At 41.8% G+C, this 25,210-nt stretch overlaps 2 protein-coding genes and 1 non-coding gene across 4 annotated transcripts in view; 2 read left to right on the top strand and 1 right to left on the bottom strand.

Moving 5' to 3' along the window:
* Window positions 1-356: 356 nt before the first annotated feature.
* Window positions 357-10,945, top strand: EPCAM (epithelial cell adhesion molecule). Of its 2 annotated transcripts, XM_061155465.1 has the most exons (9): window positions 358-655; window positions 3,119-3,226; window positions 3,504-3,744; window positions 4,603-4,668; window positions 5,709-5,772; window positions 6,943-7,044; window positions 7,891-8,091; window positions 9,738-9,782; window positions 10,493-10,945. In XM_061155465.1, exons 1-9 carry the CDS (start codon window positions 580-582, stop codon window positions 10,532-10,534), a joined length of 945 nt encoding a protein of 314 aa, XP_061011448.1. In that variant the 5' UTR covers window positions 358-579; the 3' UTR covers window positions 10,535-10,945. The 2 variants fall into 2 exon arrangements, with proteins under 2 accessions (XP_061011449.1, XP_061011448.1); XM_061155466.1 differs by lacking the exon at window positions 10,493-10,945 and having other exon boundaries at window positions 357-655; window positions 8,267-9,782.
* Window positions 10,946-15,316: 4,371 nt separating this feature from the next.
* LOC133065774 (U6 spliceosomal RNA) lies at window positions 15,317-15,423 on the bottom strand. The gene has a single exon (XR_009695021.1). It is a non-coding gene; the product is annotated as a U6 spliceosomal RNA (small nuclear RNA).
* A 5,886-nt stretch (window positions 15,424-21,309) lies between these two features.
* Window positions 21,310-25,210, top strand: part of MSH2 (mutS homolog 2) — a 79,267-nt gene continuing 75,366 nt past the window's right edge. The window contains exon 1 of the mRNA XM_061155464.1: window positions 21,310-21,587. Coding sequence (XP_061011447.1) covers window positions 21,377-21,587 — 211 coding nt within the window. The 5' untranslated portion in view covers window positions 21,310-21,376. The remainder of the gene's footprint in view (window positions 21,588-25,210) is intronic.

Raw genomic sequence — 25,210 nt, 5'->3', positions numbered from 1 at the left:
CCCGACTCTTTCCTCCAGACCCCATTTCTTCGAGGTTTCAGAGTGGTGCTCTCACTGGTGAAAAAGAAGGGTATTTTCCAACTTCCTCCAGGGTCCCACCCGTCCCACCTCACCGGCCGCGGCGGGAGGAGGCACCTGGAGGCGGCGGGGACCGGGAGGACTGGGCGCGTATCGGGGAGGGGGGTGGTATCCCAACGGCCGCGTCCCGGGTGGGGGAGGGGATCCTGTTCCCTGCCCCCGCCCCCCCGGCGGGGACGACGCGGAGAACCGGCCTGCGGAGGTGAGCGGCCGCCGGCAGGGACCGGGGCGGGGCCGGGGGCGGGGCCGCCAGGTCGAGCAGGTCTGCTCCGCTCTACCGCGCGCCCAAATCGCGCAGTCCGTCGGCCAGCTAGCACAATCGTCGCATCTCCGAACACCTCGCTGTAGTCCTCTCGACGCGAAGCCGCGCGTCCCACGCCTCACGCCGTCCGGCCGGTCAGTGGGCTAGCGACGACCTACTCTGTCAGCTCGTCCTCGCGCCAGCCCTCGACCCGCCTGGCGCCCTCGCGCTCTAGCGCCCTAGTCCTCGGCGCGCGCAGCATGGCGCTCCGCCAGGCCCTCGCTTTCTGGCTCCTGGTCGCCGCGGCGATGGCGGCGGTGGCCGCAGCCCAGCAAGGTGAGGAGCGGAGTCGTGGGGTGAGGAGGACCGGGGGGCGGGGCGGGGGCGGTGGTGGTGGCGGTCCTCGGTGCCCTAGATGTAGACTGCGGGGAAGGAGCCGCGCTTTCCAGCCTGGAGATGGACGGCGCGGGGCTGCCCAGGCCCCCTGAGGCTGGGAGGTGGCGGGAAGGCGCCCACTCGCTCGGCGGGAGGGAGCGGCCTCGCTTGGCGCTCTACTCGCCTCTGTGGGAAAATGGCCCAGGGCAGGGGCGGAGGGACGGGTAGGGAACTGAGGAGCCGCTTTAGCCGCCGCCTCGGCGCGCCCACCTCCTACGGCCCCTGCGCCCTGGAGATTTTGCCGAGGCGGAAACCTGCCCGGGCCGGGAGGGGACTCTGCGACGGCGACCTTCGGCCCCGCCCCTCCCTGGGCACCTGCGGCGGGCCCCGGATGTGTCTCTGGCGGGGACCGGTGACTGCGCCGAGGTCTCTGGGGCCGCTATGCACCTGTGCGGGGGGGCGCAGGAGGAGGGGGACGGGACGTCCTCCTGGGCCTTGACTACCCGGTGTATGGATATTTTCTCTTTAAGGATTATATAGGTAAGGCCAAGTTTATTGTAGGAAACCCAGTTATATCGATAACCGTAAAGAGTTTTTAAAAAACAACAATAATGCCACTATTTTAAAAGAATCCTGTAATTAATAATTAGATATATTTTTCTTTCAGACTTTGCTCAAAACATTACCCTAAACCTAAACACGTTGTTTTAGGTCTTGATCCCCGCCATCCTCACCCCCCACATTGTATTCAGTTTTCCGTTTCCTTTAGTCTTGAAAAACACGATTTAAATGATATAAAACAATCTGCAGCCTGGAAGGTCGCATCATTATTCTAATCTTGGACGTGTAATTTGATTCCAGGTTTTCTTACTCTGGAATAAACATCTTGGCCGCCATCTTTTGATTTATTTGTGAGGTGGTGGCTAGCAGTGAGGTGTCCTTTAACCAGCTTTCTGGAAAGGCTTTTATTTTTATAGTCTCACCAACAGGGTTCGGCCTAATTCATTACAGTTTCAAAATGATGCAGTTTAATCAGCTCATGTTATTTCAACTTCAGTCTGAGGCTAAATATTTAATTTTAAATTGCTTATGCAAAGTGGGAATTCCCTGGCGGTCCAGCGATTTAAGACTCAGTGCTTCCACTGCAGAAGGCACTGGGTAGGACCTCTGGTTGGGGAACTAAGATTCCGCATGCCCTGCGGCAGGACCAAAACAGATTGCTTTAAAGTGATTAATAGCTGCTGTAGGAGTATGTTCAGAAAGTGTGTACCTGATTGTCAGTTTTAAATTTCACGATGTTTAGGCATAACTTTGTTCTCTGAGCAGGTATATAGCATAGTGCAGCGTAAGATTTTTAACTCCTTGAGGACAGTCACTAGACTTTTTCTTTTTGTGACCCTAATACTGAGTTTAGTGATGGACAGATTATATAGGTGGTTCATATTGATTATAATTTAAACAGGGAAAAATTAAGGCCAACTTGAGATATGAAGTTTCAATGTATCAGTTTTTCAGCCTGTTAAAGTTAGTGTTTATAATGCTTGCACTCTTATCTAGACTAATAAAAGAAATTAAATGGACTTGTCAATTTGAAGTTAAAATGAACTTTTGAGATAGTCAAAGATATAACTATTAAACTGACATCAATATCCCGGATGGGCTGCTTAATAGCACTTTCAAAATCAGGTACTAGGATTTAATTTAGTTAGGAAAGAGGTACCTCCCAATTCAATTGAAAGTATAATTTTTCCAAGACACAAAATTGTCCAAGGATTGAGTACGTTTCCATTAAGTCTCAAAAGAAGTATCTCTTATTAATTAAGGGGTGGGAAGAGGGAAGAAATGTGAGTTATTCACAGATCCTAGAATTGGCATTTTTAACTTAATTTTTATTTTATATTGGGATCTAGTTGATTTATAATATATTAGTTTCAGGTATATAGCAAAGTGGTTCAGTTATACAGGTACATATATCCATTTTTTCAGATTCTTTTCCCATATAGGTTATTAAAAAATTCTGAGTAGAGTTCCTGTGCTATACAGTAGGTCCTTATTGATTATTTTATATATAATAGCGTGTTGTTGATTTTGAGGCAGAGAGTCATGACCGGCAGGTGAGTGTTCAGCAGGACAGGAGGGAAGAAGCTGAGTCCGGGAGTATCATGAAGGCAAAGCTGAATCTGGTGTTTGAAGGGTTTATTCTTGGTTTAAAAAAGAAACATAGGAAAGCATGCAAATTAGACTGCCTATTTAGCATTGTGTCAGCCACTTCAGTTGTAGCTGAAAAGTTGATCATTCAGGACCACTGTTTAAGGCTGTGTGTCCTGTAACTTGGGGATGATTGTCAAAACATAATTTAGTTGATTCAGCATCAGAGTTGATAGTTGCATCCTCATTTTTAAAGTGGATTTTTCCCCCCACCAGGATGTGTGTGTGAAAACTACAAACTGACCACAAACTGCTCTATGAATGCGTATGGTCAGTGCCAGTGTATTTCAGTCGGTACACAACATTCCGTCATTTGCACAAAATGTGAGTAGAATATCCTCATTGCCTTTAAGTTTTATTTGATTTATACTTCTTTAATTGATAAATCTTGAGTTGGAAGTGTTTAATTGGCTCAAATCTGAATCATGCTATTTTGTCAACATTATCTCATCTTTGAAGTTTCTTATGATTTAGAAAGTGAACATGAAAACTTATAAAATCTGTAATAATCTTTGGCCCTGGGAATTTGGAGTAAATTAAATTTTTTCCTTAAACACAAAACTGCAGTTATTTTTCAGTTTGCATGACACTTTCCTTTCAGTGGCTGCTAAATGCTTGGTGATGAAGGCAGAAATGAGTCACTCAAAGTCCGGGAGAAGACGGAAACCAGAGGGCGCCATCCAGAATAATGACGGGCTCTATGATCCTGAGTGTGACGACAAGGGGCTCTTTAAAGCCAAGCAGTGCAACGGCACCTCCACATGCTGGTGTGTGAACACTGCTGGGGTCCGAAGAACCGATAAGGACAGTGAAATCTCCTGCTCCGAGCCAGTGAGGACCTAGTGAGTTGGGCTGCCTCTATATTACTTGTTTTCATGCTTTTTGAATTCATTTAATTAAATGTACTTTTGAATATGTAACATGATTTTGTGATTTAGAATTCAAAAGATAGAAAAGAGTGGACAGTGACAATCCCATCTCAATCCTATTCCGTCTCAGCCCCCTAGTTGCTCGGTTTACTTCTGTAGAATTGATGTCACATGCCATAACCTTCCAGAGATCTTCTGTGAATTTACTAGCAGTGTATTATATCTTATTTTTAAATGTTTTTCCTTTTGCTTGTATATTTTTACTTAACACTGTTCAGTATTTTAAAGTTGGATTGCTGTTCAGTGTACATGAACAATTTAAGCTACTCACATATTTGCTTATTTATTGTATTTTAAAGTGAGATACTGTTTTAGGGGTTATGTAATGAAGAGGAATGGAAACACACTCCAGCTAGTTTAAGCCAAAAAGATTTTATTGGAAGAGACTGAGACTAAAAAGTTATCACAGCCATGGCAGGCACTCTCTCCACTTCTGTCTTCTGGAGGCCTGTGGCCACTTTTCTTTTTCTCTCAGTGCCTTTTTGTCTTTTCACTTGAATGTGGCCCAGCATGACCAGCTAAGCCTTGGCTTTATGTGATCTTGACTGTGGTGGCCAGAAGGTCCATGTTAGAATGGCTGAGTTCTTTATAAACAATATCTGAGGGCCAAGGAAGAAATGGAAGGCATATCTATAGTATAGATCCTTTTTCTGTTAATTTCCTTGTAATTCCCTTGGGAATTTTGATATTAGTTTATTAAGAAAATAATAATAGGTAATAATAAAAGGTAGAGTTGTTATGTTTAATCAATACTGTCTCTTTACTTTATAGCTGGATCATCATTGAACTAAAACACAAAACAAGGGAAAAACCTTATGATCTTCAAAGTTTGCAGTCGTAAGTGCTATTAAATGCATTATTTAAAAAAAAAAATGCATTATATTTGTACAGTTGGCACTCAAATCTTCCATCTTACACCATTAGATAAATTAAAGTCTCATCACTTTTTCATATTTCTGAAAAATAAGATAAATAATATTTTTTAACTTTAAAAGATAGAGGTACAAGAATTGTACAGATTCCTATACAGTAACCTTTGCTCAGATTCACCAGTGAAGATTTTGCCATATTTTATATGAGTATGCATGTGTGTGTGTACTTTCTGTATCTATCTGAGCATGTATCAATATTATTTCTGCAGAACCATTTGAGAGCAAGTTCTAGATAACATGCATCCTGATCCCTAAATACTATAGTGTATCTTTTCCTAGAAAAAAAAGGCATTCTCTTACATAATCACTGTACAGTTATCAAATTCAACATTAAACCACATTGTTCCGGTTTTCCCAATATTTTTTGTGGCAAATTTTTCCCCTCTAACCTAGAACCCAGACTATGATCATGCATTTAGTTGTTATGACTGTTCAGTCTCTTTAAATATGAAACACTGCTTTGGCCTTTCTTTGTGTTTCCAATAAAATTGAAAAAGTTAATTAATATTTAAATTATAAACCATGACATTGATATTTTTTGAAGAGTATGGGCAAATTATTTTATAGACTGTCCTTCAATTTTGGATTGGTCTCATGTTTCCTCATAATTAAATACAAGTAATGCATTTTTGACAAAAAAACTACTTACAGTGACCTGTGTCCCTCTTAGTACCTCACACTGGGAGGCACACAAGGTCAGCTTGTGCCTTCACTAGTGATGTTAACTGTGGTCAGGGTGTTGTCCACCAGGTTTCTCCACTGTGGAGTTATCATTTCTCTCTTTGTAATTAATATAATCTGTGGGCAGGTACTTGGATACTGTGTAAATGTCCTGTTTCTAGTAAAACTAGAACTCAACAGTTGTGCATTAATATTAATTATTATTTTTGGAATATGAATTATTTTGATGATAGTTGCAAAACGGCGTAATTTTTTTATTTACAGTGCACTCAAGGAGGTAATCACAAGTCGTTATCAACTGGATCCAAAATATATCACAAATATTCTGGTAAGATTTTTTGTTTTTTTTTTTTTTGAAGCAGATGGGCTTTAACAGAGAGTTGGTTGGACAGTTTGGTTTGGGTGTGATTTTTGATAGTGGTTGAACTGTATTTGAGTAACACTTTAAGCCCTGGGCTCTTAATCTAAAGAATCCCCTGTTGCTGCTTTCCCTCCATACTCTTGAAAAGCCTCAGTTTACCCTTACAGAAAAGGTAGTGTCTCTTAGTTTCCCAGGCACATGCCAGTCTTCTTACCTTGGAAAATCTCTCTCTCTCTGGTTGCTTTTAACAATATTTACTTTTGTTGTTATTCAGTTGCTCAGTTGTGTCTGACTCTCTGCGACCCCTTAGACTGCAGCAGGCCAGGCTTTCCTGTCCTTCATTATCGACTGGAGTCTGCTCACACTCACGTCTGTTGAGTCGGTGATGCCATCCAACCATCTCATCCTCTGTCACCCCCTTCTCCTGCCCTCAATCTTTCCCAGCATCAGGGTCTTTTCCAGTGAGTCAGTTCTTCACATCAGGTGGCCAAAGTATTAGAGCTTCAGCTTTAGCATCAGTCCTTCCAATGAATATTCAGGGTTGATTTCCTTTAGGAGTGACTGGTTGCTTTAGGATTGACTACTTACTTTAGGATGCTACTTGGTCCTGTTGTCTTTGGTTTCAGGAGCTAATCTTTAACCAGTTAGCCCTTCCTTAACTCTTTCAACTCTGCTTGAAAAATGCTTGAATAGTGTGATGGAATTCTTGCAAGGCAAAAAATTGACATCATTTTTTAAAAGACTTTGGTAGGGATATGCTTTTTTCCTTCCTAAAAGCAGAACATGGTAAATGCTTTTGGATTGCATTTCTTTAGCATCTTAGTAAATGAGGTACTTTAATATCTTGTTCAGAATCTTTTCAGGAAAAGAAAATTCTCTTTTGAAAAAAAAATTATAATTATCTTTATTTGCATTGCTATTTTATTCTATCCCTTGGATTGATTTAAAACCTTCCAAAGATTTTGATGTTATTGTTAGTGATAAACCAAATTATCCACTACTGTCAAGAAACACCAGCACATGCAGGTTACAGACAATCAAACACTGAATATTCTGATTGTTGAACAATGATATTTTCATGTTTTCATACAGTTTTTGTTATAGTAATATTAATTTGTGTTTTTTACTCCCCCCCAGTATGAGAACGATGTTATCACTATTGATCTGGTACAAAATTCTACTCAGAAAACTCAGAATGATGTGGATATTGCTGATGTGGCTTATTATTTTGAAAAAGATGTGAGTATAATCTTTCTTATTTTATTACTGTTTTAGAAATGTCTTTCTTCTGTTTCTCTACTTTTAGATCAACCATTATGAATAAATATTCTCCAAGTGGGTCTCATGTGGCAATTAACTTTGTCCTCCTTTTCATTCACATGCACCTTTCTTATACACTTTTTTACTTGTTCATATATTTATGCCTCTTTATCAAATTGTTATGCCTAGAATATCTTCTCTTTTATGATTCTTGTTACCTCCTTGGCAGTTATTTAGCTTGTGAGTCTAGTCTTCTGTACTATAATTTCCATGAATAAGAGACTGTAAAAATTGCTATTTAACTGGTGGGATTAAAATGTGTGTTTAAGCTTTAATATACTAAAGTGAGCTATTTTCTGATGAAATTTGGGATTCACTTCAAAATAACCAGGCTAGGGAATTACCTGGCCATCCAGTGGTTAGGACTCTGTGCTTTCACTGCCAAGGGCCCAAGTTCAATCTATGGTCATGGAACTAAGATCTCACAAACTGTGCAGTGTAGCCAAAAAAACCAAAAAAGTACCCAGGCCAAGGGGAGGCTAGGGGGTTGGAGAAAAGGAAGAATAGATAAGATTGGCCATGTGTTTATATAATTAAACCTGAGTAATAGGGACATGGAGCTCATTATACTATAATTTTTACTTTTATGTATGTTTGAAAATTTCCTGTCATAAAGTTTTTTTTTTAATTTCAATGGATGAGACTGGTATCACCAAAACCGTAAAGATTCTTGGCAGCAGTTCTTTTGGTACATAATTGGCACATAATTCATGGCCGTGGTAGGTTTTTCTTAACTATGTTAAATTGCTTTTTTCCTCAATATAGGTTAAAGATGAATCCTTGTTCCAGTCCAAAAGGATGGACCTGAAAGTAAATGGCGAACTACTGGATCTGGATCCCAGTCGAACTTCAATTTACTATGTTGATGAAAAACCACCTGAATTTTCAATGCAGGGTCTACAAGCTGGTATAATTGCTGTCATCGTGGTTGTGGTCGTAGCAATTATTGCTGGAATCATTGTCTTGGTGAGTTTGGAACAAGTAAAATTTCATTTAAGGATCTTTTCTTTCAAGAAATGGTGATAATACGAAAGAGCCCCTACCATGTTCCAAAATAAGTTAATGAAACAAAATCTTCATTTTTTGTACTCCTTTATGCTGAATGAATCTATTGCATTTCTGGCCCCTTTTTGTAAAATAGTCAACCTTACGAAGCAAGAAAGGATGCTGATCCGAGAAAAGCTTGTAGCTGAGCACTTCACAGGTCGGTTATGTTGCCATTGAATAGCCACTGTCCTTTAGTTGTCCTCACTGCACACAAGAGTACAATTCAACACTCTTGCCAGGATAAGTGCAAAGTAATTTGAATTTCCAAACCACTCAGTGAGATGAAACTACATTTCATTGAACACATTGTGAACACATGTTAACATTGAAACACAATGTTAGCATAAAAAAGAGTTAAAAGGGATAAACATGAAACCACAGTTTCAATAGAAGTAGTAAATTGAACTTAGCAGTGCTTCAGAAGAAGACCATATCACCTGAAGAAGCAGGGTTTGTTGTAGATACATAAGATACATAAGAAGCATCTTCAGCATCAGGAAATCTTACCAACATGACAGAATAAAGACAGATTTGAGGGTATACCACAGCTTACATTTTTTTGCTATCCATCTGGAGAAGAACAAAAGATGGATTTCTATTTCACCCCACCAGAGCTGGCCACATTGCTCAGCTGTGTGTGAATAGCACCTTCTAAAGCACAGCAGCACAAAAGGAGTGGACCAGTTGACCCATGTTCAAACACAGATTCTGGATGGGTTATAGTTCAAAATGTTAAAGAGTAAAATAAGTCTCAAAATTATGAAATGTTTGTACAACCTTGTAGTAAAAGAAACCAATTAAAGTGGGAAATCTGGAGTCCATGAAGGAAGTCATACAGTTGACTTCATTGAAATTAAATATTTTGTGTGGCAGAGATGCTGTAAAGTGAAAATATATATATATATGTATATCAATGATAGGCTTGGGGGAAATATTCACTATGAATAAAACAAAAAAAGGTTATTATGCATAATATATAAAGAGTTCTTATAAACTGATGAGGAAACTAAAGAAAGAAATGGCAATAGGTGTGAGTAGACAATTTACAGAAAAGGAATTCCAGACGGCAAATAAATACACGAAAGGTTGATCATAGAAATCTAATTGTCCTTAAAAAAAAAAAAGAAAGAAAGAAATCTAATTGTCCTACAGAAATAAAAGCACAAGTAATAAGGAAGCATGGTCAAGGTCATGTATTGTGTTGCTAGGAAGGATGAATCTGGAAGCAGCCTGAGTGTACATCCAGCGGAGAATGGATAAGTAAACTCTGGGGCATCCATGCTGTGGAATAAAATGGCTACTAAAGAGAAAGAGTTCTATCCATAGCTTTCTGTCTGGAAGAATCCCTTGATGTGGATATAGGCTATGTAAAGAGAGAAATTATATTGCATGATCCCATTTTTAGACCCCCAAAACTTACATGCATACATGTTATATATCTATGGATTTTAAAAGTAAATTTGTTCAGATCAGAATTGTGTTCCTTAAAAGTATGTATGTCAGTTTAGACTAACTTTTTGTTTGGGTAGCAGTCCTCAAATAGTAATCATTTTTCTTCTACTTAGGTTGTTTCCAGAAAGAAAAGAATGGCAAAGTATGAAAAAGCTGAGGTAGGTGGGTTATTTAGTTAAAAGGCCCTTGTTTAATCTCTTATTCCTCATAATCACTATACCTTCCAGACACTAATGGATCTCAACTACACTTGAGTCCCTTTACAGTGTAGACCTTAGGATCTTAGGGAGAGTCTCACAGTACAGACCAGATCTATATAATCAGAATTCAATGTAAATTCTGACCACTTAATAGCTGGGTGAGTTGTTTAACCTCCTTTAAGCCTCCATGTTTCCTTTATCTGTAAGATGAGGATGATAGTACAGACCTTTTGTAAGGATTAAACAGAGTAATCTGTGTAAAGTGTCAGTCCCACGCTTGCCACACAGCAGGATGTTTGCCATCTGGAGTAGTTGTCATTACCTTGTCTTGGTTCTGTCTACAATCAATTTTGCAACCTGAGATAAAAATCATTTAATTTTAAACTTCAATTCCCTCACTCATAAAAAAGACTGATAATAGAAAATGGTTCTTCCTTAAATATTTAGCTTACCTTCTATTTCTCTCTATCACTGGCCATCTTATCACTAAAAAGCAATTTGGATCATGTATTCAATGTATGTTTCCTTGTAGTACACTTTTTTAAAAAATTAAATGTCATAAATGTGGAAGAGAATTTTCTTGCTTTTTGTTTTTTAAGCTATTTCCAGAATGTACAAGAGATTGAAAAACTATTTTAAATTTTTTTCTCTTTTCCCCTCTATTTCAGATAAAGGAGATGGGTGAGATGCATAGGGAACTCAATGCATAACACTAATTTGAAGAATAACTACAAGAAGGGAAATTAGTAAACAGACTCAGATTATAGACACGCACATGGGGCAAAGAGAAGATCTTTGAAGATCATTGTTGTGTTGTTAGTTAACATCATATGTTTGTACTAGTTAAACCTGTACTCAAAATATAAACAGTTTGAAATTGACTTTACCAATCTTAAAATTTGACTACAAGTGTCCTATAGATACAGATCTAAAATCCAGAATTTGGACTGATAGTTTGAATTATTTATGCCTAACATTGAAGGGCATGCATTAAATATGCTTCCGCAGTAGTCTGAATGACTACTGTCTTGTCCATTTGTGATTAAATAGCTGCTTTGCTATTTGAGTCTTGTACATATAAACTTTTTTTATGAACTATGAAATAAACATTTAAAAAATGAGTTTCCTAACTTTTGAATCACATTGAATCAAATTTCATAGTATACACGTAAGATAATAGGTTAAGAAATGCTCTGAATGTTAGCTACAAATAGAATTTGCATGAGTCCTTATAATCATGTATGTGTGTGTGTGTATGCATGTTAAGTGGGTTGTCATTTCCTCCTCCAGATAATCATGTATACTCAATATAAAATTAATAATGTAATGTATAACTTCTACAGAGAAAAAACAAGCAATTTTATTCTGAATCCATCTAAGATTCTATTTCAGACAAGGTGTCCTGTATTGGCAGACTAATACCTTAAGGCTGAATTGATGGACAGTGTTCTGAAATGTGAATTCCATGGTTGGCTGTATTAGAAGCATCAGTTTTTCAACTGAATAATTATGGTACAAACACATTTTATATGAAGTTAAAATATCCTGAAATATTTTGCTTTTGATAAGAAACTTTAAAAAATACTATGAAAAGAATGTTAAAGAAAATTTAAAAAGCTGTATTTAAGCATTTACCTACGATTTTTATCCCTTCCGTAGTAGGCAGAATTCTAGGATGGCCCCTAAGATTTCTTACCCGTGATATATATGCTCTATATAATTCCTTCCCTTAGAGTGTGGGCAGGATCTGTGAATATGATAAGGTGATAACCCCTGAGATTCAGTTACATGGCAAAGGCGAAGGGATTTTCCAGATGCAGTTATGATCCCTCTTCACTTGACTCAAACTGGAGATTACAAAAGAGTGCCTAAAAGTAGGAGACAAAAAGCAGAAATAGATGTATTCTCGTTAACTATAAAGCAGACTGCCATGTTTTGGAGAGAGTCATCTATCAGGAAATGTCTGGGCAACCCTGGTTGCTGAGGGCCTCAATCACTCAACTGTGGAAGTGAATTCTCAAAAAATGAGCTCAGAAGAGGACTTCAGCTCTTGATGAGATTGCACCCCAGTGACATTTTCACTGCAGTCTTGAGACCCTGATGAAAAGACCCTATGCTTGGACTCCTTTCTCAGAAAGTGAAATGATAAATGTTTATTAAGATGCTAAATTTGTCATAATTTGTTATGCAGCAACAAAAATCAGTCCTTGAAAGTAATGAGAACCTTTTAAAGACAAATAGCAGACAAATATGAAAATAGCAGATAAAAGGAACAGCCATTACCCCAGGCCTGAGACAGCACCCAGAGAAGAATCGCTATACACCCTGGGCTGGAGTTCAGACCTGGGAGAGGGCTGATGAAGAGACCTGTGCCTCGATGAAGAGCACTAGCACTAGCACTAGTACTCTGTGGTACTGCACTAGCAGAACTTGTCGAAAATCTCTTCTGGAATTTACTGGAAAAATTTGCCCTCAAGAACAGGAGTCATCAAACCACAGCCTGCAGCCTGGTCTACCACCTGTTTTCAAAACTGGGAACTAGAAATGGTTTTTGCATTTTTAACCAGTTGAAAAAAAATGGAAAGGATATTTCAGTATATGTAAAATAGTGTAAAATATCACATGGAATAAAAGTTTCAGTGTCCATAAAGTTTTACTGGAGCACTGCTACACTCATTTGTTCATGTGTTGAGTGTGGCTGTTTTTCACTACCAGGGCAGCTAATTGTGACAGAAATGGGAAGTAAAGCCTCACTACTCTGGTCCTTTACAGAAAAAGTTTGCTGACCCCTGTTCTAGGGTGCTAAGGGAAAGATCTGATACCTAAGGCACTGTACAAAGCTGCCTTACAGTTGGGGTGTGGGGGCGGTGCTCAGGGAAGCTGCCATCAGCTGCCCAGAGCTGCAGAACCCCTGGGTGCTGCCACAGCTGGGCACTGGGGGGAAGTGCCGGTGCCACAAGGGAAACAATACCGTTTGCTCTTGCAGTGTCGCTCCAGTGCCCTCTTCTGACAAAGCTTCAGAGCAGGCACAAAGGGCGAATTGAGCTTGTTTAGTTGCTCAGTTGTGTCCAACTCTTTTGCAACCCCATGGACTGTAGCCCACCAGGCTCCTCTGTCCATGGGATTTCCCAGGCAAGAATGCTGGAATGGGTTGCCATTTCCTTCTCCAGGGGATCTTCCCGACTCAGGGATGGATTCCAGGTCTCTTCTATCTCCTGCATTGGCAGGCAGATTCTTTTCCACTAGTGCCACTTGGGGCGCCCAATGACCTCATCACCTTCCTCCAAAAACAGTCCATCAATTATATCCTCAGAATCAGTTAGTGACATTGTCACCATGTAACAAGTCCTAAATTCTTTTTTCTCTCTTACCTTCTCCATCGTTTTGGTCATCAGTCCCTGAGATTCTCCCTCAGGAATAAGTCTACTTCCAATCTGCCTTCCCTTAACACATTTACACTGATCTCTTTGCCACTAGTCTATTCCCTCTCTAGCCCAGATCAGTGACTCAAATGGTAAAGAGTCTGCCTGCAATGTGGGAGACCCGGGTTCGATCCCTGGGTCAGGAATATCCCCCTGGAGAATAGAATGGCAACCCACTCCAATATTCTTGTCTGGAAAATCCCAAAGATGGAGGAGCCTGACAGGCCCCAATCCATGGGGTCACAAAGAGGCAGACATGACTGAGTGACTAACACACATGCACTTTACCACCAGTCTATTCCCTCTCTAGCCCAAATGCTACATTGCTCCCAGAACGATTTGCCTAAAGTTGATCACAGCATTTTTCTACCCCTTCCTCCTCCAGTCTGGCCCTGCACTGGGCGCTCCTTCCCCTTTTGGCTGCCCAGCATCCCATCCCCTCTTCCATTTGGGGAGAAGTCTCCTGTGTATGGTATTGGTGGGAGCCAGCTCTTCACCTCCCTCTGCAGAAGTTTAAGAGCAGTGATGTTCCCTCTGCCCTGAGCATCCAAGGCACAGGCATCCCTACCTGGCACTTGAAATCTTGTGACAAAAAGGGAGAACAGTTGAGAAAACTCATGGGCAGTGGTGGGGTGAGACCAATGGCATACAGAGGAGTGGTCCCTGGATGGCATCCAGTCCTCTAGCTACTCTGCCTGGCCTCCCTTGGTTCCTCCTTTGTCTCCTTTCCACAACTTGACCACTTGCCTAGATGTAATTTTACTTAATACCAAGCTGTCTTCACTCTGTCTTTCTGTGTATTATCCCCAGAACAACACAGTCAAAATCTATTTTATTTCCCATTATACTGCAATATATCCAACTTTGCTATATGCATAATTTTTCTTTCCATTCCTCAAATGTTCCTGTTCCCAGGTCCTTTTATACTTTGCTTGGGCTTGACCATATCTTTCTTTCTTTTTTTTTTAATTGAGGTATAGCTGATGTACAATGTTACCTAAGTTTCAGGTGTACCACAGTGATTCACAACTTTTATTTTTTAAATTTATTTCTGATTCACAATTGTTAAAGATTATATTCTTACGTCGTTTCTTCCATCTGCAGTATCCTCTACTTAGCCAAGGCCCAGCTTAAGATCCCCTTTCAGGACGGCTTACTTAACACTTTAGCCTCAGCTCTTTCTACTTCTTTCAACACAAAGGGGGTTAGGATATGCTACCCCCAAATATGCCACTTTGGCATAAGGTTTCCTTTTGCCAAAGGCAAATGACAATCAACAGATGCAGAAAGAATTCTTCACCCACCTCTTATCTGCCTGAAATCAGGGCATAAATTTCCCTTTGTGAAGGTGCTTCCCCTTGAATCATCCTTTGAACCAGAGATGGAGAGTTGACACTGAGATGAGTTTGCATCACCAGACCCTACTACAGTAGCACTATCCTCCATTAGTTCTCCCATGTATTTCGTGGTTACTTCCTGAAAATGTATCATCTCTGGAAGGGCAAATCCTCTAACCTTTGTTAAAAGAATATATAAGACCTTGAGGATATATATATACAACCGATTCTTTGATATTTGCTTTTCTGTGAACTGCTGTGCATGTATATATTAATAAAAATTGTGCCTTTCCCCCTGTTAATCTGTCTGTTGTTAGTTTAACTCAAACTCACATACTCCCAGTCACTGAACTGAAGAGAGTAAAGTTTTCCCTCCTCAATAAACAACACATTCTGTAGATACAACATAATTTCAGTTATTTCCAATCATCCTAAAACATGCCCCCACCTGCTAACAATTCCCACTGACCCTGAAGTTGCCATTCCTCTTTTCCTTTTTTTAATCAAGCTTTTTATTTTTTGTTTGTTTATTTATTTATTTTTTCTCTTGGGTTTTTTTTTTTTTTTTCTTTTTTTTTTTTATTAGTTGGAGGCTACTTACTTCACAACATTTCAGTGGGTTTTGTCATACATTGATATGAATCAGCCATAGATTTACACGTATTCCCCATCCCGATCCCCCCTCCCACCTCCCTCTCCACCCGATTCCTCTGGGTCTTCCCAGTGCACCAGGAAAAATATGGAACGCTTCACGAATTTGCGTGTCATCCTTGCGCAGGGGCCATGCTAATCTTCTCTGTATCGTTCCAATTTTAGTATAAGTGCTGCCGAAGCGAGCACTAATCAAGCTTTTTAAATAGAACTAGTACATTGTGTTTTCAAACCACAGAGTCTCTGTTGCCTACATCAACCAACCAAAGAGCTTTCTGAAAAATAGACTTCTTCAAATTCTTTGCCTACTTTTACATTGGGTTATTTATTTTTCTATTATTGAGATGTAAGATTTTGCTATATGTTCTGGATACAAATCCTTTGTCATACATATAACTTCCAAATGTTTTCTCAGAAGAAGATACAGAGCACATGAAAAGATGCTCAATATCATTAGGCATTAAGGAAATGAAAATCAAATCCACAATAAGATACCATTCATACGCACTAAGATGGCTAGCATCAAAAAGACAGATGGGAACAAGTGTGGGTGAGGATGTGGTAAAATTAGAACCCTTACACATTGCTGAAGAGAATGTAAAATGTTTCAGGCATTTTGGAAAATAGTTTTGCAATGCCTCAAAATGTTAAACATAGCAGGTTAAACATACGGGTTATAGTTTACCATGAGGACTACAATTAAACATACATTAAAAAGTGTGATCCAGTAATCCCACTTCTTGGTATATATCCAAGAGAAATAAAAACAGACATACACCCACATAAGAACCTGTAAATGAACATTCATAGCATAGCAGCATTATTCGTGATGACCAAAATGTGGAAACAATCCAAATGTCCACCAACTGATGAATAAATAGAAAAAATGTGGTATAGTCATACAATGATATATTATTTGGTAATAAAAAGGAGTGACACATAGGATGTGAATGAACTTCAAACATTATGCTTAGTGAAAGGAGCCAGTCACTAAACATCCTGTCTTGTATGATTCCATTTACATGCAATGCCCAGAAAAGGCAAAATTATAGAGACAGAAAGTTGATCTGTGGTTGCCAGGAGCTAGAAGGGCAATACGGAGTGACTGCTAATTGGTATGGAGTTCCTTTTTGGAGGGACAAAATATTCTAAAATTAGATTGTAATTATGGTTATGCCTGCCTGTGTGCTAAATTGCTAGAGTTGTGTCCGACTCTTTGTGACCCTATGGATTATAGCCCCATCAGGCTCCTCTGTCTATGGAGTTCTCCAGACAAGAATCCTGGAGTAGGTTGCCACGCCCTCCTCCAGGGGATCTTCCCTACCCAGGGATTCAACCCGCGTCTCCTGTGTCTCCTGCACTGGCAGGCGGGTTCTTTACCACTAGCACCACCTGGGAAGTCCAGTTCCGGTTATACAACCCTGTTAGTATACCCCAAGTCATTGAGCCACCAGGGCAGGGCTTTCCTGGTGGCTCGGATGGTAAAGAATCTGCCTGCAATGCAGGAGACCCCAGTTCGATCCATGGGTCAGGATGATCCCCTGGAGAAGGGAATGACGATCCACTCTAGTATTCTTGCCTCGAGAATTCCACGGACAGAGACACCTCAAGGGCTACAGTCCATGGAGTTGCAAAGAGTCGAACACAACTGAGTGCCCAATACTTTCATTGAGTTATTTACTTTAAATGGATGAATTGTGCAGTATGTAAATTATGTTTTCATAAAGCTGTTTAAAAAAGAAAAAGATGTCTTAATACTCAGCTTCAAGCGCCCTTTTTAATACTCCTTTCTCTGAAACTGCAGCGACATGGTTGACAGCACTTCACTTACTGTCTCTTTTTAATAATGGAATAATACAACCAAATTACAAAAATTTTAGAAACTAGAGTGGTGGAAAAATTGGTGATGAATTTCTCATGGGCATATTATCATAGAAAACTGAACTGACAATAATTTAATTTTAAGTTAAACACGTCAAAATTTACTAAACATTTCTCTATTTTTGGTTGTTTAAAAATGTTACTACTTCTTTGAAGAGCCTCTTTGTTAGGTGTATGTACTTTTTTGCCCAACACTTATTCTGATTATAAATAAGTAATAGTCATTATGAATTTGATAAATATGAGAAAAGTAAAAACCATTTGGGGGTAATGGTTTTATTGTGTATGTTAGTTGCTTAGTCGTGTCCGACACTTGTGACCCCATGGACTGTAGCTTGCTAGCTCCTCTATCCATGGGATTTTCCAGGCAAAAATATTGGAGTGGGTTGCCATTTCCTTCTCCAGGGGATCTTCCCGACCCAGGGATCAAATCCAGGTCTCCTGCATTACAGGCAGATTCTTTACCCTCCGAGCCAACAGTACTGCACCCTATCAAGCATATGATATCTTCCAGTTATACTTCTGCAAAATCCCTCATCTGTTATTTTCAGAAACTCATAGTTTCCTAAGTGGGGCTAGAAAATATATAAAATTTCTGTAAGATACACTATTTCACATAACTTTCAAAATTATCAGCTTCCCTCATAGCTCAGTTGGTAAAGAATCGGCCTGCAATGCAGGAGACCCGGTTTAATTCCTGGGTCAGGAAGATTCCCTGGAGAAGGGATAGGCTACCCACTCTAGTATTCTTGGGCTTCCCTGTGGCTCAGCTGGTAAAGAATCTGCCTTCAATGCGGGAGACCTGGGTTGGATCCCTGGGTTGGGAAGATCCCCTGGAGAAGGGAAAGGCTACCCACTCTAGTATTCTAGGCTGGAGAATTCCATGGACTGTATAATCCATGCAAAGAGTCGGACGTGACTTTCATTTTCACTTTTCAAAATTATCATAAATATTTAATCTGTGCACATAGCTTTAAAGAAAAGATACTGTTAAAACAACCTCTTAGAGAGTTTGCTACTGCTAAATCACTTCAGTCGTGTCCGACTCTGTGCGACCCCATCCCTGGGATTCTCCAGGCAAGAACACTGGAGTGGGTTGCCATTTCCTTCTCCAATGCATAAAAGTGAAGTTGCTCAGTCATGTCCGACTCTTCGCAACCCCATGGACTGCAGCCTACCAGGCTCCTCCGCCCACGGGATTTTCCAGGCAAGAGTACTGGAGTGGGGTGTCATTGCCTTCTCCCTTCGAGAGTTTACCAGTGGCCTAATGGTTCGAATTCTGGGCTTTCACTGCCATGGCCTGGGGTTTAGTCCCTGCTCAGGGAACTGAGATCCTGCAAGCCACATGGCATGGCCATAAAAAACAAACCAAAAAACCCCAACATACCAAAACAAAAAAAACAATCTATTAGGCAAATTGGTTACAATCACATTTCAAAGTTTTACTTCAAACTGGTCTCTAGGCAGGGTAATTTAAAGGTCCCTCTTCTTGCAGACAATTTGGAGGGAAAAAAGTCCTCTGGGTCATTGTTACTAGTCTGGATACTAAGAGTCTCTGAAATCATTAGCTATCTTTAAAGTCTGGTGAAAGATTATCATCCTCTGCCAAGGCTGATAGCCTTGTAGATTAATTTCTAGACTTTATGCCCATTAAAGTCAACCAGCAGGTAAGTAAGTAAGTGTCAGTCGCTCAGTTGTGCCGACTCTTTGTGACCCCATGGACTGCAGCCCACCAGGCTCCTCTGTCCATGAGATTTTCCAGGCAAGGATACTGGAATGGGTTGCCATTTCTTTTTCCAGGAGATCTTCCCAACCCACAGATCGAACCCCGGTCTCCTGCACTGCAGGCAGATTCTTTACTGACTGAGCTACAAGGGAAGCCCTCAACTGATAAACAAATACATAATTCAATGAATAAGTGAAAGACATAGTCTGGGTGGGGGGAAATGTGATGATAAACAGTATAAAGGCTTTAAAAAAATATTTTCAAAGCTATTATCTCATTTAATCATGATTTAATCACCCTTGGAGGTTGTTATTATTATCGTGTTGCCTTCCTCTGCACTCACTATTTATAATGTGTATGGGGAAAGGGGAGAGATGGATGGCACTTAGGCTAAGGTTATCAAAAAGGAGTGGTTATTGTGATACACAGCTCATTCATTTACAGACATTTCCTGTGTTCCTCATATGTGCCAGGCTCTCTGGCACACATATAGTTAAACTTACAGAATCTGGAGACTGAATTCTAGCTCAATCACTTACTATTAGCTCTGGATTTTGGGGTAAGCTACTTCACATTTCCTAGTTTCAGTTTCCTAAAATAAGAATAACAATAGTTCTTAACGCTTAGAGTTGCAAAAATTAAAACGTAAAAATAAAGAAAAGTTAATAAATGCTGACAACATTGGCAATTATCATTAACTATAAATACATATAATACTCATCTGTGTTCTTTCCAGGTGTTTGGTAAGAGAGACAGGTAAACAGATATTTCTAAAACAATGCAGCAAATATAATATGGGTATGAATATGAATAAGGGAAAGATTGAAGGCAGGAGGAGAAGGGGACGGCAGATGAGATGGTTGGATGGCATCACCAACTGAATGGACATGAGTCTGAGCAAGCTCCGGGAGTTGGTGATGGACAGGGAAGCCTGGTGTGCTGCAGTCCCTTGGGTCACAAATAGTCGGACAAGACTGAGGGGCTGAACTGAACTGATGAAAAAGATGATACTTCAGAAGATAACTAATTACACCTGGAGAGAATGGGCTTCTTTCAAGACTGGGCACTGAAGAATGACCAATAGTTGGCTACACAAAGGGCAGGGAAGGACCATTCCAGAGCAGAGGAACAAGTTTGTGTTAGGTATTGAAAGGTAAGGGGACATTTATTACTGCAGCTGGAAGAGCTGGTGTGAAAGGAGGGAACACTGCACCAAGGAGGAGATGTCGTCAGCAGTCTGATAGCTCAAACTTTCTCTACTTCTGAAACTATTTGAATTTTAACACGTAGGTCAGTGGTTTCTAAACCGAGCTGATTGTCAGGAATTTCCAAGAAGCTTTCTTAAAAGATCCCAATAACCCACCTTCAGAAATTCCAATCCATTAGGTGGGGGTGGGGCCCAGGAACAACTTCGAAAAGCCCCCGAGGGTAATTCTGCAGCTTTGAAACAGGGTTTGGGGCAGTTTTCATGGGGGAAGGGTGATCAAACAGGAGAGTGCAATACCTTTTGTTAGGCAGGTAACTGTGCAGGATGTATCCTGACCTCCTTCCTTCAAGTCTTTGCTTAATATTAAAAAAAAAAAAAAAAAAAAATCCAACCCTCCCCACCCTGTCCTTTATACCTAAGCACTTAACTTCTAACAGCTTACTATAAGTTTGCTGCTGTTTTAGTTGCTAAGTCGTGTGCAACTCTTTTACGACCCCATGGATCCTCTGTCACTGGATTTCCCAAGCAAGAATACCGGAGTGGGTTGCCATTTCCTTCCCCACCCACGGATCGAACCAACGTCTCCTACATCACCAGGCGGATTCTTTTACCACTGGGCCGCCAGGGAAGCCCTACTACGTGTTTACTTAGTATATTATCTGAATCCATTCATTAGAATGTAAACTCAACAAAGACTGTGATTTTTCTCTTATCTTTACTAATCCTCAGATCCTATGTCTGGAGCATAGCAAGTTTTCTGTTTTTGAATGAATGAATCAATCAAGGAGTGAAGTCTTGGCTAGGATGGAGTTTGCGTAAAAAAGAAAACGGAGGCAGCTGGAGGGAGAGGGGCGTAGGTTAAAAAAAAGTACTGTGATAGGAAGGCTAGTTTTTCCTTGCTTTCAAGTTTTTTTTATTTAATTTCACTCTCTTGCTTACGGGTACATAATAAACTCAAAACCAACCGGAACCTCCCAGCTGACCTCTTAATCTAGCTATTCCTCCACCTGGTGCCCACGCCTGTGCAGCTCAGAAAACCCGGAGAGCTAACTCTTTCAAGGATGGGCGTCTGCCAGGGTCGGCGCGCGACCTAGGCTCACGCATGCGCATTAGACAGAGTCACCAGCGTGCGCGGGAAGCTGGGCCGCGTCCGATTATGATTGGCTGTCGGGGCGCACTCCCACCCACCGAGTCGCAGTGCTGGATGATGATTGGTTGTCTCCTCAGAGGCCGGACGCGCTTGGGGGGCGAGGGAGGGGAGGCGGGAAACATCTTAGTGGGTGCGGGGTCGTGCAGTTCTCTCGGGCGGCTGGCGGAGAGGTTTCGAAATGGCGGTGCAGCCGAAGGACACGCTGCAGCTGGAGAGCGCGGCCGAGGTCGGCTTTGTGCGCTTCTTCCAAGGCATGCCGGAGAAGCCGACCACCACAGTGCGCCTTTTTGACCGGGGTGACTTCTACACCGCGCACCGGGAGGACGCGCTGCTGGCCGCCCGCGAAGTGTTCAAGACCCAGGGGGTGGTCAAGTATATGGGACCGGCAGGTGAGGGCGGGGACGGCGCGGGCTCGGGGCTGGGGGGACCCCGCAGAGTGGCTCCTCTTAGGAAGTGGTAGGGTGTCAGGCCGGGAGGCCCGGGGGCGGGGACGCTGGTGTCTCGCCGGGGCGCTGCGCGTGCTCCGGTCCCTGCCTGGCCGAGAGGGGCGCCATCCGCCCCCTGCCCTGCCTCCGCCCTAAGTCTGTCCCTCGGCAGTTGCCCAGGATCAGAACTAATAGCGATCGTTATGTGCCTGGCTTCATGCGAGGCGTTTGAACACATTGTTCTGTTGTGTTTTTTTTTTTTTTTTTTCGCAGTCCGCGTGGGTGTCTGCTTCTCAGCCCCCGCCTTGGCGCTGTGGATCTCATCACAAACGCTGCCAGTCCTCGTTATCACAAATGCCAGTCCAGGATTGAAATTTAGAATAGAAGGGATTTAGGGAGACCGTTTTATGTCACCAACGTGTTTTTACCTGTTGGCCGAACGTGATTTATATCGCTGTTCAGCGCAGGGACTTACAGTGTCTACAGTTGCTAGGCAGTATTGGTGGTGGTCGGGACCTTGAACTCGAGCCAGATTGCGTGGATTCAAGTCTTAGCCCCTCCTCTTACCAGCTGTGTGTCCTTGAGTTAGTCACGGATGTCTGTGACTCCGCTCGGCTTTCAGCGCCCTCGGTAACTCATCCCCATTTCTCTAGCATTATCTCTCCCTGGAAAACTACTACAAACTTCTCAACCTCTTGCGAGTTAGATGTTCTAAACATCTTGTTTTATTTTAATCTCTTATCCCTGGCTCTTTTGTGAATGAACATTCTAGGAGGAGTAAGGAGTTGCAGGTTTTAGACCTGCCTTTGCCATGTGCAGATGAGATGTTACTGACGACAGATGTTTAATTCAGCAGATAGACATTTATTGGATGCTACCTTGTCAGGAAGGGTTCTGGACACTGGGAGTACACAGATCAAAAGGCAGTATCCCCACCTTCACAGAGCTCCCTCTAGTGGATGTGTTTGTGCTTAGCCTCTGAATGTGCTAGGCTTTGTCGCTCAGTCGTGTTGGGGACTCTCTGCGACCCCGTGGACTGAAGCCCGCCAATCTCCTCTGTCCATGGGGTTTGTCCAGGCAAGAAAACTGGAGTGGGTTGCCATGCCCTCCCAGGGGATCTTCCCAATCCAGGGATCGAACCCAGGTCTCCCTCATTGCAGGCGGATTCCTCTGAGCTACCAGGGAAGCCCCCCTCTAGAGGAGAGCAAGGCAGAAATCTAATTCCATTTGAAGACCTGTGGAGGATGCTGCAGAACAAGTTGCAGAAGAGGCGGAGACAGGACTGCCAAAGACTGTAGCCGGCAGAAGAGGCATTACAAGAGAGGCTAAATTTCCCTTGAGTCTTGAGAAACCCTGTACCCGTCAGCAGGAACTTTCCCTTTCCCCTCAGTGCTCCCAAACACAGGCAGCCACAAATCTGCTCTCTCTCTCTGGAAATATTGGTGTTGAGTGACTCTTTCACTTAACATTTTCAAATTTCATCTGTGTTACCAGTCCTTCATTACTTTTTATTGCCAAATATTCCAGTTGTATGGATGTACCACACTTCATTTAATCCATTTGTTAGTTGATCCATATTTGGATTATTTTCTGAACCTATACTTTTAATGCCATCTGGATCCATTCTCTCCTTCCCTATTGTGCCAGTGAAGAGATGAACCTTTTGTTGTGGTCTGGATCCCATCTCTTCTCATAGATGGCTTTCTGTTGATCATTTCTTCTCTTTGTCTGGTTCATTCTATTGGCATTTTGTCTTCATATCCTTTTGGCTGCTTTTCTCTGACTCTAAAACAACTAGTGATACATTATTATAATAAAGCCCTGCTAGTTGGGTTAGTACCTAGCTTCAATTTATTGATGAGAAATCTGATTCCTTAGAAAATGAAGTTCCTTATCCTTTGTCTCTGTTGCTGTCAGGACTCAGCTTAGAAGGCATCTCCTCTTGGAAACCTTTCTTGACTCCCATCTTAAGGCTGCCTGGTTAGCTGCCCCTCTTAGGTGTTCCCTGCCCTAGGACCTTCTCCTTACCAGTCTCTGCCTCTGAATCCCAGCCCCTGGTACAGTGCCCACATGTGAGTGAAAGTTGCTCAGTCATGTCTGACTCTTTGCAACCCTATGGACTATACAGTCCATGGAATTCTCCAAGCCAGAATACTGGAGTGGGTAGCCTTTCCCTTCTCCAGGGGATCTTCCCAACCCAGGGATTGAACCCAAGTCTCCCGCCTTGCAGGCGGTAGCAGACACATCATCAGCTGAATGAAGATGGGGGTTCCAAGTTATTCTTGAGGCAGAGAATCTTATACCAACCTGAGGTTTTTTCTTCTGTGCCAGATGGAGGCTGGGTAGCTTTCTCTTCCAGCTTCCCTTCAGTTTTTCTTCCTGGCTTTCAGACTTAAAGCATATAGCCAAACTCTTCACCAGAAGCATAGAGTAACTATACATCTGGTGCTTATCTGTAAACAAGACAAAATGCATTGCCACATCAGCGTGTCACTTGTTTGAGAGAAATAGTATCTTTGGAGGATAACAGTATCTTTGGAGATGGTTTGCCAGCATATCTGGAGATTAGTAATGGAGGAAGTGCGAGAGGCCTTGGGGGGAGGGGAATCACCTCATTTGCCTCTTCACCCACCACTTTTAAGAAATCTGCACTGGGGACTTTCCTGATGGTCCAGTGGTTAGAACTCTGTGCTTCCACTGCAGAGGACACAGGTTTAAGCCCTGGTCAGGGAGCTAAGATCCCTCATGCTCCTTGGTACAGCCTAAATAAGAGTGCTGTTGTGAATGTGTTTTCCTGTTGAGTGTGTCTATAGAAAGACAGGATTGCTCTGGATCCCTCCGCCCTTGGCCAGGCAGATACCTTTGATGTGCAAATAGATGTAAATAATAGTGTTGGAGCTTGTGGATCTGAGAGTGCCTGTTCTTGTGTGCTAAGCATTCAGATTCCAAATCACTGCTGGTTAGGCAAGTATGCTGGTACATCCTGCTAGGCTGATTTAAGAATTGTTTCTGAATTATGTGCCAGACCAGTGTTTTTTTCCTCTCTCTCCAGAATTGTTTTTGCTGAGTTGGACTTTATGTTTTTGCCTTCTAAATTAAAGGATGATATAACAGTGTTTTGAAGCTCATTGCTCTATTTATTGGAAGTTGTTGACCGATAATTGCAGTGGCATTTATAAACATCTCTGGGAGAAATTCCTCTCTAATTTTGTATTGACTGTGGTTTAGTGCTTTCCACAAGCAAATTTTTTTATGATAATATTTCATCATATGAATAATATTCAGTGTAGTGTTAGTTGCTCAGTCATGTCCCACTCTTTGCCACCCCATGGACTGTAACCCACCAGGCTCCTCTGTCCATGGAATTCTTCAGGCAGGAATACTGGAGTGATAACTCATTCCCTTCTCCAGGGGAATCTTCCTGATCCAGGCATCAAACCCAGGTCTCCCACTTTGCAGGCAGATTCTTTACCGTCTGAGCCACCAGGGAAGTCCATAAATAATGTTTCTCATGTATTCAACTGGATGAGCTAATAGGTTGTCCAATAGTTCTGGTTTGCGTGGGGACTAAGAGGGCTCCTGGGGTG

The sequence above is a fragment of the Dama dama genome, chromosome 11 (assembly GCF_033118175.1).
Source record: "Dama dama isolate Ldn47 chromosome 11, ASM3311817v1, whole genome shotgun sequence".
Lineage (NCBI taxonomy): Eukaryota > Metazoa > Chordata > Mammalia > Artiodactyla > Cervidae > Dama > Dama dama.
This window is presented reverse-complemented; position numbering and strand designations above follow the sequence as displayed.

Excerpts from the sequence above, each read along its gene's own strand:
- EPCAM (XM_061155465.1), top strand. The coding sequence starts at position 580 with ATGGCGCTCCGCCAGGCCCTCGCTTTCTGGCTCCTGGTCGCCGCGGCG. Across the intron at positions 3,227-3,503 it reads TTCCGTCATTTGCACAAAAT|TGGCTGCTAAATGCTTGGTG; the intron begins GTGAGTAGAATA and ends CTTTCCTTTCAG. Across the intron at positions 7,045-7,890 it reads CTTATTATTTTGAAAAAGAT|GTTAAAGATGAATCCTTGTT; the intron begins GTGAGTATAATC and ends TCCTCAATATAG.